This window comes from Accipiter gentilis, chromosome 6 (genome assembly GCF_929443795.1).
Source record: "Accipiter gentilis chromosome 6, bAccGen1.1, whole genome shotgun sequence".
Lineage (NCBI taxonomy): Eukaryota > Metazoa > Chordata > Aves > Accipitriformes > Accipitridae > Astur > Astur gentilis.
This window is the reverse complement of record NC_064885.1, coordinates 1,422,326-1,441,126: the sequence shown is the minus strand read 5'-3', so window position 1 is coordinate 1,441,126 and position 18,801 is coordinate 1,422,326. Positions and strand designations below refer to the sequence as shown.

Here is an 18,801-nt window from a genome sequence, read left to right as displayed (position 1 = left end):
CCTGATGCATGGATGAACCAAATTTATTTCCCTGCCACCAGCTTCCTACCTGATCATGAGCAAATCTTGTAGTGGAAGCTGGATACCTAAATAACAGTGAGGTTGTTAGTTTTTGCTTCTCTATCTGGGTTGTTAATCCAGAGTGCTGAGATTTTAGTGCTTCACTGTGGCTGGATGAGAGTCAGTGAAGGTAACTATATTAAAAATGAATCAGATGCTAAGATATGTATATGGCTTTCATTAGCCTAATGACACACATAATAGGATTCTTCATATGAATGCATGCTGCTTTGGGGCCCAAAGCATTCCAGAGCTCCTTCTGAGAATAGCATAAAAATTACAAATTAAGGGTAGGCTTCCTCCTTTTGGGAAAGAACAAGCTGCTATTTAACATGTAATGTTTCTCTTTCAGATTAAAATGTCACAACAAATGTACTAAAGAGGCACCTGCTTGTAGAATATCCTTCCTTCCCAGTAAGTAATTATCTGCAAATTCTTAGCATTTCAATGTAATTGATGGTATCGTGAGAATAAAAAGTCTGATTAAAGCTTTTTTCTCCCTTTTCCAACCTGTTTTTCAGTAACAAAAATAAGAAGAACAGAGTCTGTCCCTTCTGATATCAATAATCCAGTAGACAGACCAACAGAACCACAGTTTGGAACTCTTCCTAAGGCACTAACTAAAAAGGTACATGGTGACTGAAGTGTGTCTTGTGTCTGTAAGTCACTGAGGAGCTACAATAAGGAGAGGTGGCAGTAGTATCTTGCTGGTTGGAGCAAGAATGGCACCCTGAGCTTTCACTTCGCAAGGAGACTTTGATAAGTGATGCTTTTTCCCAGCAAAACATAGGTTGTACACGGCTCCAGCTGTCTACTCACTTAGAAAAAACACGCTATGATCAAGGCTAGGGACAGCTTTCTTTTCTCCGTTGTTCAGTAAACATTGAGGGGAATTCTTTCTTTCTTTTTATTGTTTTCTCACGAGTGACTTTCCTTGCTTTGCAGGAGCATCCACCAGCAATAAATCATCTGGACTCTAGCAGTAATCCTTCTTCTACAACCTCATCCACACCATCTTCTCCAGCACCTTTCCAGTCTTCCAACCCTCCCAGTGCAACACCTCCCCCAAACCCATCTCCTATGGGCCAGAGGGATGGACGATTTAACTTCCCAGGTAAACTTATCTTTTTCAGGAGACCTCTGCCAAGATCAGAAAGGCCTCTATGCAAGCAGAAGCTGACCAAGACTTTATAGGTAGTTGCAGGTTTCTGAATACATGCTTGTGTCTTAAGCAAGGTGTGAAGGTGTACCTTGTTACCTGATAAAAGAAGATGGTCTGTTCTTACAAGTTTTTAAGTAGTATCAACAAGATACCTTTGCAGGAGACAGATTATTGAGGAATGTTGGCACTTTTCTTAAATGATTTCATCTTTCTATTTTCTCCTTTTTTGAAAAGAAATAAAAAAGAAAAAAATACATTCTTTCTCCTCCCTTTTTGCATTGTATTGTAAAATGCATGCTGCAGCCTGCTGTGTTTGGTCACCCAGTGGCTTTAAAGCATTAGTGAGTTGATCGCTAGAGCAAAATGTAAAAATGAGAACTGGAATGAATTACTTTACCAGTCCCTTCCAAAAGATAACCAACAATCAACACTCATTTTTAAACCATTGACATACACATATGGTGGAGAAGAATTTACCCTACATCCTTTACAGATTAAGAACCCATATATGCAGTCTTTACCAAAGTTAATACAGGCAAGAAACTGACGAGGGCAAAGATTTACATAGTGAGAATAAATTTAATTCCTTTGATCTGGAAATGAAGTCACGTGCTGCTCAATAGCTGCTACATGTAGCCTTCAACATTGCTGTATTTTGCATCAAGCTTTTGATCTGCGAGTGAAAGTTGCTATTTTAGCCTACTCAAAAGGAGCAGAAGCAGAGCCAGTTTAGTACAGGGATTCTACTGTAGCTACTTTGTATTAGGACATACTGCTCAAATTTCACTGAAATGAAAAAAAAGATGCTTGCAGATGGCTCATGAGCTTCAGCTTCTCTGGGTGCATCTCTGAAAAGCTGAAGAAATGAGAGCATCGAAGCGCCAGCCTTTACGTGGGCCTGCCTTTTAGCATTCCTGGGTTCTCTAAATTTGTTTCTGCCACTTGAAGTCTGAATGTGTTGTTTTCCCACCAGACTGTTTGCTTATTGGTAACATGGCTTTCATTTGATAAGTATCATCTGTCATAGTCTTCCAAAAATGCATGTGCTGAAATTCACCCCCTCAAGCAGGCTGATAATCTACTAATCTGTTTTCCAACAGTGAGTTGGGACTAATTCATTGAATGCATATGGGGCGCTTACTGATGATCCTCTAACTAACTTGTGTTTTGTTTTGTTTTTGTTTTTTTTTTCTCCTGGTAATTTTTTTTGCTGTTCTTTTTTTAAAAAATAATTTAAAAAAAAAGCTGCCTACTACATTCAGCATAGACAACAATTTATCTTCCCAGGTGAGTTGATTGTTTTAATTCTACTAACCAGCTTCTGTTGCCAAAAAGTAACTTGTTTGTAAACTTCTGCATGCTGCCCAAAACCAATAATTCTGCTTAAAAAAAAGGTATCTAAAACAATTCAAACTTTCTCTTCTCTCAGTATATAATTCAGGCCTCTTTCTCCTAATATGAGGTAATGATGTGATTTATTTACTAAGGTGAAATTTTGACTATTCAGTTGTTAAACAGTAGCTTTCTGCACACAGCCGTGTTCGTTCTTTAAAAAGGCTCACTTTTAGCATTACGTACCTAGCTAGTATGAATGGACACTGTCAGTTCAGGAATGCTGAGCTCACCTTTATGAACTGAGGCTCTTGCTTAGGGGATCTAACCATGATGCAACACTATTCAAACATGGATTTGCATATACAAACTTCTTGGTCAACTGTTCGTGAACCCTTAGAAACAGCTTGTTTGTTTCCAAAGTGAGAATTTATGATGTAGGATGCCAGGTACAGAGTATTTATTTTGAATTTTGGGAGGATTTGGAACCAAAGCTGAATTTCCTGTGCACTCATGACACAAGACAGATTAGGTACATTTGGAATATGACCTGCAGTATAGATGAATTCAAACATCCTGCTTCTGTGAGGATTTCAGTATTTCTGATTGTCCAAGGCAACTTCAAGGTGTGTAAGCAGTTCACAGACAAGGACTGACCTTGAAAGACATTACAGATAAGTGGGTAAATGAGAAGAAGACTGGGCTTGGTCAATATACAGGCGTGTAACTACTAGGAAAGATGAGCATATTTTAAAATTAATAGAAGTATAAAATCATATTGTTTGTGGTTGAGTTTACTTCATAACTGAATAAGAAGCAAATAATCGCTATTGCAATGTTAAAACTTCCATATTTGTAAGAGATTGAAATGTAAAATAAGTATCATAAATGTTCTACTTTCCCAGAAATTCCCAGTCCTGCGCAAATCGCACAGCCTCCAGAAACAGCTGCAGACACTAAGTAAGTATAGTTTTAGATTCTTTTATTTGCATCGTGTTTACCTGGTAATCTTCAGATCAGTCTGAAAGTACTATGTTATGACCAAAACTGAATTTATAATCTGAGAACTCACAGGATAATTTTAGTCAGCAAGGGTGATACTGGTATTCCCAGTTTTACAGAGCTGAATATGATATTTAAATGGGACAGTAAGAAGTCCATGCCTTTAATATCTAGTTATGGTTATATGTGCATTCCTGAGATGAGAAAGGTCCAATGAAATCCAAGTTATGGAGTTTTACAATGAAAAGAGCGTGGCACACTTAGCTGCAAGCAAACATCTTTTTAAGGATCTGAATTGTAGGGCATGCAAAAGATTTTAGCCTGCATTGCCAGGAGTCACAATTGCTTCTCCCCTCACTGTATGTGTTTCAGTAGTAGGAATGGGAGTATCCATTACTGGAACACATTATAATAACGTAGCCATGCCACTGCCAAATCAATTCCTACCACTCGATCATTGAAAATCACTTCGAAGTCTTTGTCCCTCGTTTGCTAAAGTAAGCTTAGAAAGTCCTTATCTGTTAAGTGGAGCTGTAATTGTATTTTTATCTGACCTCCTATAATGCTATCAAGATCTGTTCTCTATTTGCTTCTTTCCACTCTGCTAATGGAATATGTAGCAGTCTACTTTTCTAAGTCAGGTGGATATGCAAACATTATTTTCACTGTAAACCTGTCTTCTCTTGTTAGTGCTGATCAACAGCCAGACACAGATGGAGTTGAATGTGAAGCAGAGGTAGGTTTTCTGGTTTGCCCTTTTGTACAATCAGAAATGCCATATTGAAAGTGCAATGAAAAAGCTGTGGCTCTGCAATTATGAGTGTAAACTAGCTGTGCCTTACCTCAGTTCCACTGAACTGTTTGTAATGCAAAGATCTCAACTGAAAATTCATGGTTTCTCTAGCAAGGCTGAAACAATTCAGTACTTCTGGCTGAAAAAAAACAACTTCTGGCTCACTCAGCTTGGCACAGCCTTTTTTACATTACAAGAGCTACAGGCCTGCTGCTGAAGTTACAAGGTCTAAATGCTCTGCAGACCTCGAATCTGCAAATAATGCATGTGTAGGTATTTCCAGTGGTCAGATTAGGTCATGGTAGATCCTGCAAAGCAAAGGCTGTAAGCATGGGCTTATGTTTTGCATAGGAAAGCCTTTCCATAACTATTCACAAGAGTCTGTGATTTTGGTAGTGCCTAAGCATGTGTTCAGCTTCTAGTATGAACACTGGAATGGGTTTCTGTAGGGATGAGTAAACCAGTAGAGATAGAGTCGATGATTTCAGCAGAGGTTACTGGTTTTTGGATCAAGCTTGTTGATTTTTGGAGCGCTTCTCTCTAACAGGAGAATTTTAGTAATTTCAAAAAAACCTGTGCCCACATTTATTTGAAAAACAAGGAAGTCCTAGACCCTTCCTTTTAGAATGGTCTGGTGCATTTTGCCCCACACTGAAGGCCAAATCCTGAGACGCTGAGCGCCTGCAAGTTAGTGCTGGTTCTACAAATTTAACTCTATATGGGATAAAGCCTTGTCTTCACCTGCATGCACTGACCTATAGAAGATGTATGCCTTTTTGTAGCCTTCTGAGATTACTTTGTCCTGTGAGGTGTATTTCTAGAGCTATAGTCAAATGCGTACATCCAACCCCCTGAAGTTCTCTCAAAGAAGCCCTTACTGCTGGCTTGTAGGCTGCTTCTGCCCCTCAGATGGGACTCTCAGCATATGTTTCCCTTCTTTTTGTGAACAGGTGGAAGAACCGGAGACTAATAAATCGGAACCTGAAGATGATGAGGATGAGGTGGAAGATTTGCCAAACAGACGGCCACACTTGCAAGGGATGATTTATCGCAAACCTAGCCAGACCAGCGTCTACCTGCAGGAATGGGACATTCCCTTTGAACAGATTGAACTGGGAGATCCTATTGGCCAAGGACGATGGGGGAAGGTTTACAAGGGAAAATGGCACGGGGAAGTGGCCATCAGGCTGTTGGAGATAGATGGGAACAATCAGGATCATCTCAAGCTCTTTAAAAAGGAGGTGATGAACTATAGACAGACCCGGCATGAGAATGTGGTACTTTTCATGGGAGCATGCATGAACCCTCCTCATTTAGCAATCATTACCAGGTAAGGATATAGCATCTTAGTGTTATTTTTAATATATACGTATTACATAGATAGATAATATTTACTTTTTATATATAAAAATAAACCTTTTACTGCAGTCAGAGGTAGCAGACATGAATGGAGTCTGTGGTGTTCAGAGTTTTGGATACTAGGGTTGTCTCCTTTTAGGGAACATATAATATTTTTTGGAAATTTTCTTTTTATTTTTGAACTCTTAAATAATAAAATTCAAAAAGCAGGAGAAAAAAAAATCTGGAACAGGCTGTTCCTCTGCCATCTACTTCCAGATGGTTCCAATTCAGCAAAGCAACAATAAACCAATGTATGAGGCTGATAATGGAACAGTTCTCTCTTCCTTTCTGTCCCTCTTAGGGATACTTGCTGATTAGGCAAAAATGTTATTATTTTTCCTCTCTCTTTCATTTTCAGTGTTTAGTTGAGATGAGGATCGTTTAGCCCCTAAATAACAGGGTTTGGGGATGTTCATATGCAGGCTAAATTTAAGTATGGCCAAGGGCATGCCATTCTCCTAGTCTGGCAAAGAGGCACTCAGTCATTTCTAATTGCCAGTTCCAAAAGAAGTTTCCTGCTTAAGTGACCAGTAGCACCAGCACCAGAAACTAGTGCTCAGGTTTTAAAATCTGGACTTCAGATGTCAGAGCAGTTTAACAACAACTGGGTCTCTGAAGAAATACATAAGCATTTGTTGCATATGCTTGAGCATGCTTTAACAATAGGTTTCCTGTACACGTGTACACCCACACAGATGTAAATCAATTGGGTCCTTAAAGTTCTCTGAAATGGCATTTCTCAGCAGTGGAAGAGGGCTGGGATTCTGTCAACATGATAAGAAAACCAATTGAACATCCAGTATTACATTGTTATTTTCCTCCAACATTTTAAAGACCTTTTTAATGATTGCTGTTCCTCTTTCCTGTAGCTTCTGCAAAGGAAGGACGCTTCACTCATTTGTAAGGGACCCCAAGATATCCCTGGATATTAACAAAACCAGGCAGATAGCACAGGAGATCATTAAGGTAAGGGTATGTTATGCTAATGGTGACATCCACTTTCTGGGCAGTGCCTCAGCAAGAGCTTCCACTTTCTGGGCAGTGCCTCAGCAAGAGCTTAGAGTCTGCACAGCTGGAGAGGTTCTGTAGGTCTCAATAGCCTGACAGGGTGTTGCAGCAGGAGATACTCAAGGTTGACTGAAAAAAGTGCTGATTTAGTGGGCAGTAAGCTAAGGGCCTGTAAGGAGAGAAATAGAGCTTTTGCTTGCCAGTGAGGCACTAGGAAGGGAGAATTTAGATAAAGGGAATAATGAAGAAAGGTATGCAGGACAGGTCTCCTTCCTGGTCTCTTTATTGGTAACTGCAGCTAAGTTAATGCATTCTGAAGTAGATGGTATTTTCTCCCAGATTTGCACGGTGTTTTCTGTGCTTGCTTTCAGTATTTCTCAACTGAAGAAGCATTTCTAAAGCTGCTGTTTTCTTTTCTGGCAGAAATATCCTGTGAATTTAGTGAGCAAACTTGTGTCAGTTATTCATTTTCGTACACATACAGACTTCAGAACTGTGAAGTCCACAGCCACTTAATGCTTTAACTAAGAGTACCCATCCCGCAGCCTTACTATGTAGAGGATGAAAAGCAATTCAGAGGTTGGCCACTAAACCAAGATCTGCTCTCTTGCAGACTTCCCTTGCACCCTTCCTGCATAAGTCAGACAGCTGGTGTGTCCCCATGTACAATTCATTATTTATGCTGGATTAATAAGAGTAAATATGAATTAGAAAGCAAAGCATGTCCAGGGTTAGAGGCTTGTAAATAATAAAAAAAAGTTTACATCTCTGCATATATTTCCCAGGGCATGGGGTATCTTCACGCAAAGGGGATTGTACATAAGGATCTGAAATCCAAGAATGTTTTCTATGACAACGGGAAAGTTGTGATCACTGACTTCGGATTATTTGGAATTTCGGGTGTGGTTCAGGAAGGAAGGTAAGTGGAGGTTTCAACGTTTGGTCCAATTCTAGAATAATAAATAGTGATCAAGTAGGGAAACATTTTGATGCGTTACACAGTACAAGTAAGGAGCGTTGATTGCTTTAGTATGTACACACATTTTTGGAATATGCACTTTTTCTTCGTTTGTTTTTTTTAACAGAGTTCTTTCTACAGTTCCAGTAGCACAGAGCTAGGAAGTTAGGTATGGAGTAAGGCTCAGAACACAGAACAAAGAAAACTTTAAGCTCCAAGAATAAGCTGGAGAGTCAGGCTAACACATGCATATTTTTTAATATGGCAAGAAAATTAGAAAGGAAATGTCAGTGAAAACATTTGAGTAAATAAAGTCAAGGCATTAGGTGAAGCACAGATATGGTCCATACGCTGCTGCTTGGCTGAAGCAGTAGTGTTTCAGTACCACTTCTTTCTTTTGAACTCAGGAGGGAGAATGAATTGAAGCTGCCTCATGACTGGTTATGCTACCTGGCCCCTGAAATTGTTCGTGAGATGGCCCCTGGGAAAGATGAAGACAAGCTGCCTTTCTCCAAAGCTGCAGATATCTATGCCTTTGGGTAAGAAAGGAACACCTAAGAGTACAATGGGAGCTTACTAAATGAGATTTGTTACAGACCTGAGCCTTGTGAGTCAGAGGTCCCCTTCTCACAGACTCAGGATTCTAGCTAGGACACATTTTTCTCACCTACTACAAAAGTCATGGGTGGGAGGGGTGTGTGGTGGGAGGGATTTGCTACATAGGCTTATACACCTTCCAGAGCTTATCTGAAGAAATTGGAACCGTGTCAGGCTTTTGTATCTTTCTCTTAAGAGCAGGCAATGGCTTGATCTGTCTGTTGATGTTGTAGGACTGTGTGGTATGAGCTCCAAGCGAGAGAATGGCCTTTCAAGAACCAGCCCGCAGAGGCGCTCATCTGGCAGATCGGAAGTGGCGAAGGAGTGAAACAAGTCCTTGCAACTGTTAGTTTGGGGAAAGAAGTCAATGTAAGTACCTCAGTTGCAGGAATCCTTCCATATAGCTATTTATCAGGAAAAGAGGAAGCTGCTTAAAGACAAAATTTATTTTACTCATATTATAACTCTAAAGATAAAGGGCAGGATTGAGAACCAGATTAGAATGGGACACCAGGTTAGATACTGAGCCTCTGCCTGTAACTGTCATACAGAAGTGGACATCCACTGATACACAGGATACTGTTTGTTTAATAGATGTCTTGGACATTCTCATAATCAGTATCTCTGGTTGGGCTCGCACAAATCACAGTGCTCAATCAGTTGCTTGGTCTGCACAGTTGACCTGTGAACTAAGTGGAGATAATGAGCCACAAATATCATTTGCAGGAAATTCTCTCAGCGTGCTGGTCATTTGATCTCAGTGAGAGACCTAGCTTCACTGTCCTCATGGATATGCTTGAAAAACTGCCAAAATTGAATCGTCGGCTCTCCCATCCAGGGCATTTCTGGAAGTCTGCTGAGTGAGTATTTGCTGCGGTTAAGAATATTTATGACACTCAGAATTTGCTAACTGATCATTTCTGTGCTTTTTTTTGCCTTCCTGGGGGCTGTCAAACCTCTGATGGGAGAGTAACGGTGTGCTGTTCTGCTTTTCTAGTTACTAGGAAATTACGCCATTAAGCTTACATGCTTCAGACAGTTAATTTCCTACTCTAACATATTCACGCCCCTCCTTCAGCAGGTTACTTATCTAGCTTTATGTTTGGTTTCAGAGAGTATCTATCAACAGTATTGGAAAGGGCCCACACTGTCCCCAAAGTGGTTAGAATAATGGCTGGTAGTGACTGAGGAAGGGAAGGACCAAAGAATGTGCCACCATTTCCCTTTGAAACTGAACTGTCAAATTTTGGAAGAATCCTAAGTTTGTAGCCTTCCTCAAGGAGCATGTGGGGGAAAAAAATCCAACCCCCTCCTCCTCTTTACAGAAAAGTGCCCAATTTGCACAAGCAGGTAAAGAAATGCAGCGTTAGTCCTGACTCAGAATAGTTGATTTCTGGGGAAAAACGAAAGTAGGTAGTAAGCACGTGTCAAGTGATTTCTAAATCCTGAAGATGCAGTAAACTGACAGCTAGGAATGAGTGGCAATGTTTGGACTGAATCTCTTAAGTTGGAATTATGTCAAGATCTGGACCAAAGAAAGAAATCACGTGAAGTCAGCATAAGTCCTTGCCAGATCGTGATACATTCAAAGTCAGTTTCTGTGTTGCAATTGGGAAAGAAAGGTCTCAAACAATCAAGCATCAGTACACTGTCAAAACTGGAAGAGGTCCCTCAAGAGGTCCCTGATTGTACATCCCATGACACCTGTTCTGACAGACCAGACCAGATTATAAAACTCATTCCAGTTCAGACTGGATGAGCGTAAAGCCACAAGGCCTAAAACTTTCACCCTCCCTTCTCACGAATAACCTGTCACTCTCAGGGAAGGATGGTTCCCAGTTCCACTTCTACCAAAAGCAAGTGGAAGCAAAGCAGATAAAGTTTCTGGAGCCAAGAGACTGAAACCCCCACCCCAGACCCCAGTTTTATGTCCTTTGTGTAATTTCCACTGCTGACTGCTGTTAGCTTGAGTAATTCCAATGGATTTCAGTGAACAAGCTGGGCCTGCAAGCCCCGGTGAAAGACAGCCAGTCTGGTTTCAGGAACATGCTTAGAGTTTCTGTTAGGCACAAGGTTACATTTTGGTGACCTCAGTGTTTGTAAAGTCTGCAGGAGATCAGACACGTTTGTGACCAGTGCCCATTTACCATCTACTGAACCGCTTATGTTTATTTTCTCTTTTCTCCGTTTTTTGATGTTTAATCTACCCTTTTCTTTCCCATAACCATTCATGATCTTCCTGCAATACCTTATCATACCTAACCAAACGCTTCTGTTTGCTTATATGGTGACTGTCATGGCATTTTGTGCTTTGGTGGGTGTGGTTTGTTTGGGGTTTTGGTTGAAAATTTCTCCATTTGTCTCTTGTGCAATTTCCCTAACATTTGTACTGGATCCCTGATACATTATGATCTCTAACAACTTTAAAATGTGAAATGCTTCCCCAAGACTGTGGCCTCATCTTTATACAAAAGGACATATTATCATCAATGATTGAACGCTTACTAGCCACTCACTGATAAGTAGAACTGTCTGGTATTTTTTCCTCGCACTAGACAGGTATATACGTGTATCACAGCACTTGTTTTAAAAAAGGTACAACAAAGGGTTGAGAGAGCCTTACATTTGGCAGTTGTTCTTTGCATCATCAGTGACTGCCTTCGTGTGCTGTGGCACAGTTGGGATGCAAGGTGTCTTTCTGCACCCCAAACGCTCACTACTCCAGCAGAGCTGTCACAGCTACACTTCAGTCCTTGTGATTTCAATTGTCTAGATTTTTTAAAATAAAAATTTAAAGAGAAACCAACAGAATCTGAGCTAAAAAATGGACCTGCGTGTAATTACTGCTTCTTACTTGTCCTTCAGTCATAATTTAAGAGAAACATTTTTTTTCCCCCTCTTCTGGCCTAAAGCATACCAAACCCAATTTCCAGGCACAGCTTGTGTTGGCCAGATCTATACCCAGCTACCTTGAGTACGTGCTTTTCAATTATCCGTTCCTTCAAGTCATCCAGCTTCACTTGTGACATTTCCTCTTTTTTTTTTTTAAAGTAATCCTCCCTTGCCTCAAAGGAAGATTTAAGTTGCGTATTTAAGTTGTGTTACGTTATGAAGACAGCAATTCTTTTGTCAGGAGATTTGCATGATACAGCAGTGTCCTTTGGTAATATTTTTTTCTTTTCTACAGAAACACACTGTACTCCAACACTATGGTTCTGTGTGTCAACACTTTCACGCCCTCATTTCTCTATACAGTAAGATCCACTTGTGTTGGATCATTAACTCTGATGACTGATTTGACATCTCTTCACCTACCTAACCAGACACATAGAGCAGACTGAGAGCCCAGGCTGTCTACACATTCCCATGCAGACAATCACACTTTCGCATTGTCCTCTAACATCACATTGGAAATGAACTTGAAGTAATGCTTCCCATTTGGGCAGTCAATTCGTGAGAATGCTCAATTCCAGAGCAATTTGCCAAGTGATTATTTTGGATTAGTGTTTCCATAGGGAGTTATTCTTGAACAGCTTGTGGAACTGCAGAACCATGTCTTATGTAGTAGCTACCCTAATTATTTTTGCCTGGGTAGACGGACCAACACAACCCCTCCCTCCATCCCCACAAGTGGTTCATGTTGATTTGCATACATTACTACTTTTTCTCTGCTCAAAGCATTTAATAGGGGAGAAGTACTTTAAGTGTCAGTATTAATTATCAGCATTGACAGCTGAATTAGTGCTCATTGAAAGGAAAGTGCAGGCAGCTCAGTTGTTCATCCCCTGCAAACTGCATTATACTCAAGTCACACTTGGGAGGCTCTCTGAAGCCATGCCAGCCAGAGACCTACTCACATTCAAAGCCCTCTAAAGACATGTTCACATCCCCTCTGACAAATCCTTTGAGAAACTGCACTAACCTCATGCTTTATTCTGGTGTAAGCTTTATAATATGTAGTTCTCAAGGGCTTGCTTTAAATAACTGAAAACTAACTCTCATGGTGTCTTTCTCCCTTCCCTCCCATATTTCTTTGTAGGTTGTAGCTACTGGTGCAATAACGGGCTCCACCTTGCATGCTTCCATGTGTTGTATCCTAACCGGCAACTTGGACAATCACCTCCATTTAAAAAAGCAAAAACAAACCACGAAATTAACCCATGGACATAATCAACACTTTATCCGAATTCTCCTTTTCTGCCTTTTTCCGCTTGGTGTGGGCTGTTAGCTTGAATAACAACTTCTGTCTGCAAGAAGTTACTGTCTCACAACGTGGCCATCTTTCACTTCTGAAGCATTTCAGCAGGCTGTAACTTCTTCCTGGAAAGGGTCTAGTGATCTGCTCTCTAACTAACCAGGTGCAAGCAACAGTGAGTGCTGTGTGTCCTGCCCAGCAGGTTGGGGGTTTTCCTGAAAGTGGTGTGACTTGTGCATGTTCTGCAAGTCCTGCGAGGCAGAGGGGTGCAGTCTCCTAGCTGCAGTCTGAGGGTATGCCTGTCATCCTTAGTGCTGGACTGTGGCTTTGTGACTGAAGGTAACAAGTACATTTTCACAGGCACAGCCGATGACTGACTGAACACTCCCCTTGCACCGCAAACCAACAAGAGTTAAGGGGCAGATTGTGCCGGTTCTCCCTTGGGACCAGAGCCAGCGTTGAAGCCAGGGTCAATTTTGTCAGGGGCTGGATGAAGCTGGTGCAGTTCTTGAGTGGAAAGAAGGATGGTCCTTGCTCTGCTGGGAGCAGATCGCAGTCCCTTAGCCTACCAGGGACCAGGCCACAAGTGGTGTCCAGAACTGGCCCATGTGGGTCAGCTGGGATCAGCCGCAATGCAGCGTAAAAGAGGAGGAAAGCAAGAGCACCCTTCAGTTCCTCCTCCCCTTGCAAATCTAGTGCTTTGAATTTTATGATTTGCTTCTGTTTACATCCCCTGTTCAGCAAAATGTCTGACTTAACGTTAGGGGCTTTGCAGATTTGTAGGTAACACAGCAAATATGTGCCTTTTTTTAGAAAAGGTCTTTTTTCATTCTTTACTGATTCATGATTTTGAAAAAATACCTTGCTTCAGAGAGGAGAAGATAGGGACAGAGGAGAATATGCACCAAGAACCAGGGAGGCTTCTACTGTCTTCAGTGAGGACAAATACACCCACCTACTCATTCTCTCAGAAAGTCTGCTGCAAGAGCTTACTTATTCAGGCTGTCTGCTTTGCCGTCACCTGAGTGTGTGTGTGTGTGTGTAGGAAGGCATTTTGAAGTGAAAATATTTCTAGCTATGCTAACACTTTAAGAGTGAAAGAAAAAGACATCTTTATGCACTTGCTACAGTCTATAAAGAGGAGCAAACGGGTATGAGTTTGTTCTGTTGGAGTTTTTTAATCGATTGATGTACCTTGTCAAAAAAACCCTTTCTCTTAAAAAGAAAATTCTGTAAGTAATTTTTTCCTTCCCTTCTACTTCAAGGAACTAAGTGCCCATTGAAAACAAGTGTTGGGCTTCTACCCACCTTAGGTACTTAGGAAAACCTCCTGTTTCTCCAATTTGAGGCAAATCAGATTTCTGCTGTACATGTCCACTGATGAGGTTAGCATGAATAAGTTCATGTGTTTACTGCTTAATTACTTAAGCTTCTTTTCTGGGTGATCTGAAGTTGTATGAGATCAGGTTCTAACCCATTTTAGTTCCTTTTATAGGACTGTAGCTTTGTAAGAAAAATTAAAAATAAATAACTCTTCCCCTCCCTTCTCCTCTCCCTCCCCACTCTTTTCAGCATTAACAGTAGCAAAGTTGTCCTGCGTTTTGAAAGATTTGGCTTGGGAATCCTGGAACCAAGTAATCAAAAGATATAGCATGGTGTGTAATTGTCTTGTGATAATGTTGTCTGCCTACTTACACAAAGCATCAGAAATCTTCACTGAATCTACCAAGCTATGAAACTGGTGCAGCCACAGCTGAAAGCCGCACGACCATCAGTTCACAGTCCTGTGTTGTTCATAAAGTCTGAATTCTGCCTGAGCACCAGCAGTTATTTAAAGAATGTTTACATGATACTTTTGTGTGAACTATATTTTTTTAGACATAATAAACAGTGAATCAAGTTTAACTACAGCCATTCTCAAATAGCACTGAAAAAAGAACTATTTCTAGTTCCTTCTTGTGTTTATGGTAAATAGGAGCTATCTTCTGCCTTCAAAGCATTCGTTTTCCCCAAGAGAAATGGAACTGGATTGTTTCAGAATGCCAATGCACCTAGTACAAGGGGTTGGAGTTTGAGATTGCATTTTTCTTTCATAAAGGTAAAAATCTATTGCACTGTGATTTGCCCAAACCAATCACTGAGCTCTGAGCTTTGCTTTAGCAGGGTTGGTCCAAGCTCTAGGTTACCTTGACTTAAGTTACACTAGTACAAATCTACTTCTGATAGGAGAGTTTCTGATCATGTAAGCTGTGTCTCAGACTCAAGCGCTCTTCTACACAGAACTCGCAATAAAAGCTGCTTGTTCTCCTACAATCCTGTAGGAAGCTTAAGACTTGCTGACCTTTGAAAAAAAAAAAAAAAAACAAAACCAAAACAAACATCACTTGTTATAGCTCCCCACACAGAGGCCAAGTTCGTCTTTGAAGTTTTGAGCACAACAAGTTCTAGCCCCTGAACTGGCAGCATTTCTAGAAATACAACAGTGACCGACCAGACTTGACTCTTACTGCCCCAATCACCATTTCATGTGTAGAAGAAAAAACATTTTTCAGAGCTGCAGGGAGAGGCAAGGCAAGGGAAAAAGCCATCCCTAAATAATGCATGAAATAAGGGCTTGATGCACTGAGCTTGTTAAGAGATTCAAAGTCCGCCCCCCCCCCCCCCCCCCCCCCCCCCCGAGTGTTGCCAACTCCTATAGCCAGTTGCTTTTAAGTTTGTAAGCAAGCTGTTTGTTTTAAAAAATTGAGGACTAAAGCAGTTGTTATGGGGAAAACTAAGAGTGACAGAAATCTTGCAACCAGGAAAGTTACATCTTGGTCTAGAAGACCTGACTCAACCAAACAGCTCAGACTTGTTTCAAAGGTGAATTTTAAGACAACAACCCCCCACACACCCCCCTCTCCAATGTGTAACGTGCAGGTTATAAAGAATACATCTGATTACCGCATTTAAGGTGACAGGTGCATTATCCCACTGCAAGTGAACTGCAGGCAGCTTCCCATTCATATTCGTCTGCCTTCTGCCAGCCAGGGCAGTGGGAGAACCCTCATTACACAATACACGTTCAAATCCTTTCTGGCCTCAGTAGTACTTCGTTTTGTTGAGATGGTTCATAAGGGCTCCCTGGAAGCCACCAAATTTCATTTCTCCAACAGCACTAGTACATTACACACCCCACTCTATTCCTTTCACTGTGATCACAAGGGCTTGACATGAGGATCACAGAGCGGAGCTCTGAATTCCTCTGTAAGGCAGGCAAAGGGACAGGCACTCAGTTTGGCTACTTACAGGTGGCTGACTTCTGCAGAAAATTACATGGCAAAGAAAATTCCTGAGTTCTGTTGAGCAGAGCGCTTCACTCCTACTATGTGCAAGTCAGTTATAATCTCTTACAAATCTTTTTGATAGAGTGACATTTTAAAATGTGTCGCAGATATAAAAGAAAAAAATTGGTTTGGTGGTAGCCAAGCGTGGCATCGCGGTACTCTCTTGACCTCCTTCCTCTCCCCCACCTTTATAAAGCAAATAAATCCCCTCCAACTATACCATGTATTTAACCTACACCACTTGCTCTCTTCAAGACTTGCTACTGTTTGTTCTCTCACAATAATTTTGTGTCAGCAGTTTTAAGCAGAAGTTGTTTTCCCAGCAAGTACTGCTTAAACAACTACAGCACAACACAAACCTAAAGTGTGGAGAAATGTGCTGCTTTGCACTGGTAACATTACAAACTCATTGGCCGAAACCCTCCGTAGGCTTCACTGTGCATCTTGCCTTAGAAAAGAGCCAAAGCTGCTGCTGGATGCAAGTTGTTGCTCTGTAGCCTGCAGTGCTGAACAGCCCTTCAGCTAACTCTGCGTTTGAGGGTAGCAGCAGCCTTGGTGTGCTCCTCACTATTTACTTCTGCCATCTGTGTGCATAAAACGGGTCCCAAAAGCTGGGACGCGCAGAACTTCTCAGTGTGAGAACCAGTGGCCCAACTTGCAAACAGACGGGGCTCCTTGCCTGTTCATCAGCAGTAATGCTGCTGTGCAAATTTGCAAGAACTATGCTGGGAAAGCAATATATTCTCAATTTTTTTTCCAGTAAGATGACTGGCTAGGAGGACAGCCAGCACCGGATGACCAGCCAGATTAAAACAAAAAAATTAAAAAAAAAACCAACATGAAAACTTATCAACCATTTGTCCTTCCTACGACTGCCCCCAGGTGCAATTCAAACACTGTCTGCGACGACTTTCCAGACACAGAGCTGCATTGCCCCTTGCTGTTAGGCAGGGCTTCCTCGCCTGCTTCAGCAGGGCCACTTGCCTAGAACCCAACGTCCCTTCGTGCCGCACTTTAAAGCGTGCTGAACGCTAACAGGAGACTGATCCCCCGCTGAGCACTGCCCGGTGGTGCCCCGCTGGGGATACTGCCCTACTGCTCCAGTCCTGGGTTTCAAAACCTGCCTTCAATCATGAGATTTGGGATTCTAATTCAACCTGACCTTGGTTTTGTGTTTAACACCCATAAATTGCTCTCGAAAGCAAACCCCAAGCCTCCTGGACCCAGTATATCCGAGAGGAGAGACTGGTCACTGTCTCTGGGATGATTTTTGTTTTAATCAGCTGGTGTAAGACATGGCAATCAACCAAAACCGGTGGGGTTGTACAGCTGTGAAGAGTGGAGCTCTCTTGTCCCTCAACATGTTGCAAACCAAGCGACAGTCGTTAGGTTGCATTGTTTTGTGGTCACATGCACTGTCTCCTTGTGTGCTGGTGTAAGGGCGTGAAGCACGGTAAGCCTGTACCAATTTAGAGTTGTAAATGTGAAGCTGGCTGTACAATGCTGCTACAAAAGCCACACGTCAGTAGTGAATGTAAATGGAGTCTGTAATATGGTGAAAATGGACACGTTTTCTTTTCAAATGTGATGTAAACTTTGTACAGTAAAAAATTTTTTTTTATATTTTCTATCAACTGAGTGTCTTCCAGAATTGCTATTAAATTAATTAAAAATTGTTAGTATTAACAACAGTTTCTGTATTAGTTTATGCAACCAGCAAAAAAAAAAAGAAAGAAAAAAAAAAAAAGAGTGCACTCCATGCTAATGAAATTCTGGATATGTAGGAACCTTTTCGGTGAATAAATCTTTGCTCTGGGTAAAGCAAGTGTTACAGAATTGTGGTTTGACCTTTTTCCCCCCCATCTACTTGTAGCCAAACCAAAACACGAGCAGATTTCCATAGTGACCCACTAACACATCACACTGTGTAGAACACCCGCTGCTGGAGGATTCGCTGGACACTGAAGCGTTACACATCACGCAGTGGGGAGGCTGCGAAACCCCAGCGCGGAGGACTGGGCTTTCAGCTGGTGTCGGGTCCTAGGAAGGTCACAAGCGAGAGAGAAAGCCGAAAGCTGTGCTCGGTGCCTTTTTGCTTGCTCTCACTAGTCAAGTGTTGGCCCTTGAGGAAATGACGGGCTGCCTCCCAGCCGAACTTAGCTCTAAGTAGTGGGAGACACTCTCTGTGGTTTAAAGTTAGGAATTCAAGGCAATACATTTAAAAGACCAGAAACCGTGGGAGGTGTGTAGGAAGAAAGAGAAATGGATGGACAGAGAGGACCGTCCTACAGTGACGTGTCAGCTGATGCACAGGGAGACCACCAGCTCCATCGTCGCTTTTACTGCGGTTGTTTGCCCTCACCTCCCTGCCCTTCGCTTGTCTTGAGCGAAGCAGTAGAAGGGGAATTTCCCATCGTTTCCCCATTTCCTTTGCCAATCTCAAGAGCCTGACAGACGCGAGGCGATACAAGTGGGATGGGTCAGCCTTTGGAAAGTCAGTGACCAGAGTGGGACCCTCGTGATGGGCGAGGGCAGCCCCAGCGCGCAGCCCCCTCTGTGGCACACACAGAGGAACACACAGGAGAGCACAGACCCCTGGGCACTGCCAAGGCTGGGGTCATCGTGCCGCAGAAGCTGTGCTGAAGCCATCCTGCCCTGCTGAGCTCGGCAGACCTGGGCCGGGGGGTGGAATGACAGGGAGGCAAACGCACGTGAAAAACCCTTCTCTGAATTGGGCAAGAATAAGCAGCTATCGTGACAGACAGTGGTCCTGTTTCTAGAAATCCTATTGCAAAAGAGAAACTCTTGGAATAATGTGCTGAAGCAAAGGGTGACAAAACTCTCAGGTTCAGCTCATGTAAGAAAAAAAAGTTAAGGAAAAAAAAAAATCAGTATTACAGCTTGGTCTATAGCCCTTGCTGTGTCTCAGAGCTTGCTTTCACTTGACTGACTTCTTAATTTACAGCC

At 42.0% G+C, this 18,801-nt stretch overlaps 1 protein-coding gene across 1 annotated transcript in view; it reads left to right on the top strand.

Moving 5' to 3' along the window:
* The window catches only part of KSR1 (kinase suppressor of ras 1), a 75,130-nt gene extending 57,459 nt beyond the window's left edge, over positions 1-17,671 (top strand). The window contains exons 8-20 of the mRNA XM_049802451.1: positions 413-474; positions 582-688; positions 1,006-1,174; positions 2,468-2,509; positions 3,460-3,514; positions 4,247-4,292; positions 5,300-5,679; positions 6,620-6,716; positions 7,544-7,677; positions 8,124-8,255; positions 8,547-8,682; positions 9,040-9,173; positions 14,081-17,671. Of these exons, the coding sequence (XP_049658408.1) occupies positions 413-474; positions 582-688; positions 1,006-1,174; positions 2,468-2,509; positions 3,460-3,514; positions 4,247-4,292; positions 5,300-5,679; positions 6,620-6,716; positions 7,544-7,677; positions 8,124-8,255; positions 8,547-8,682; positions 9,040-9,173; positions 14,081-14,159 (1,573 nt within the window). The 3' untranslated portion in view covers positions 14,160-17,671. The remainder of the gene's footprint in view (positions 1-412; positions 475-581; positions 689-1,005; positions 1,175-2,467; positions 2,510-3,459; positions 3,515-4,246; positions 4,293-5,299; positions 5,680-6,619; positions 6,717-7,543; positions 7,678-8,123; positions 8,256-8,546; positions 8,683-9,039; positions 9,174-14,080) is intronic.
* Positions 17,672-18,801: the final 1,130 nt, after the last annotated feature.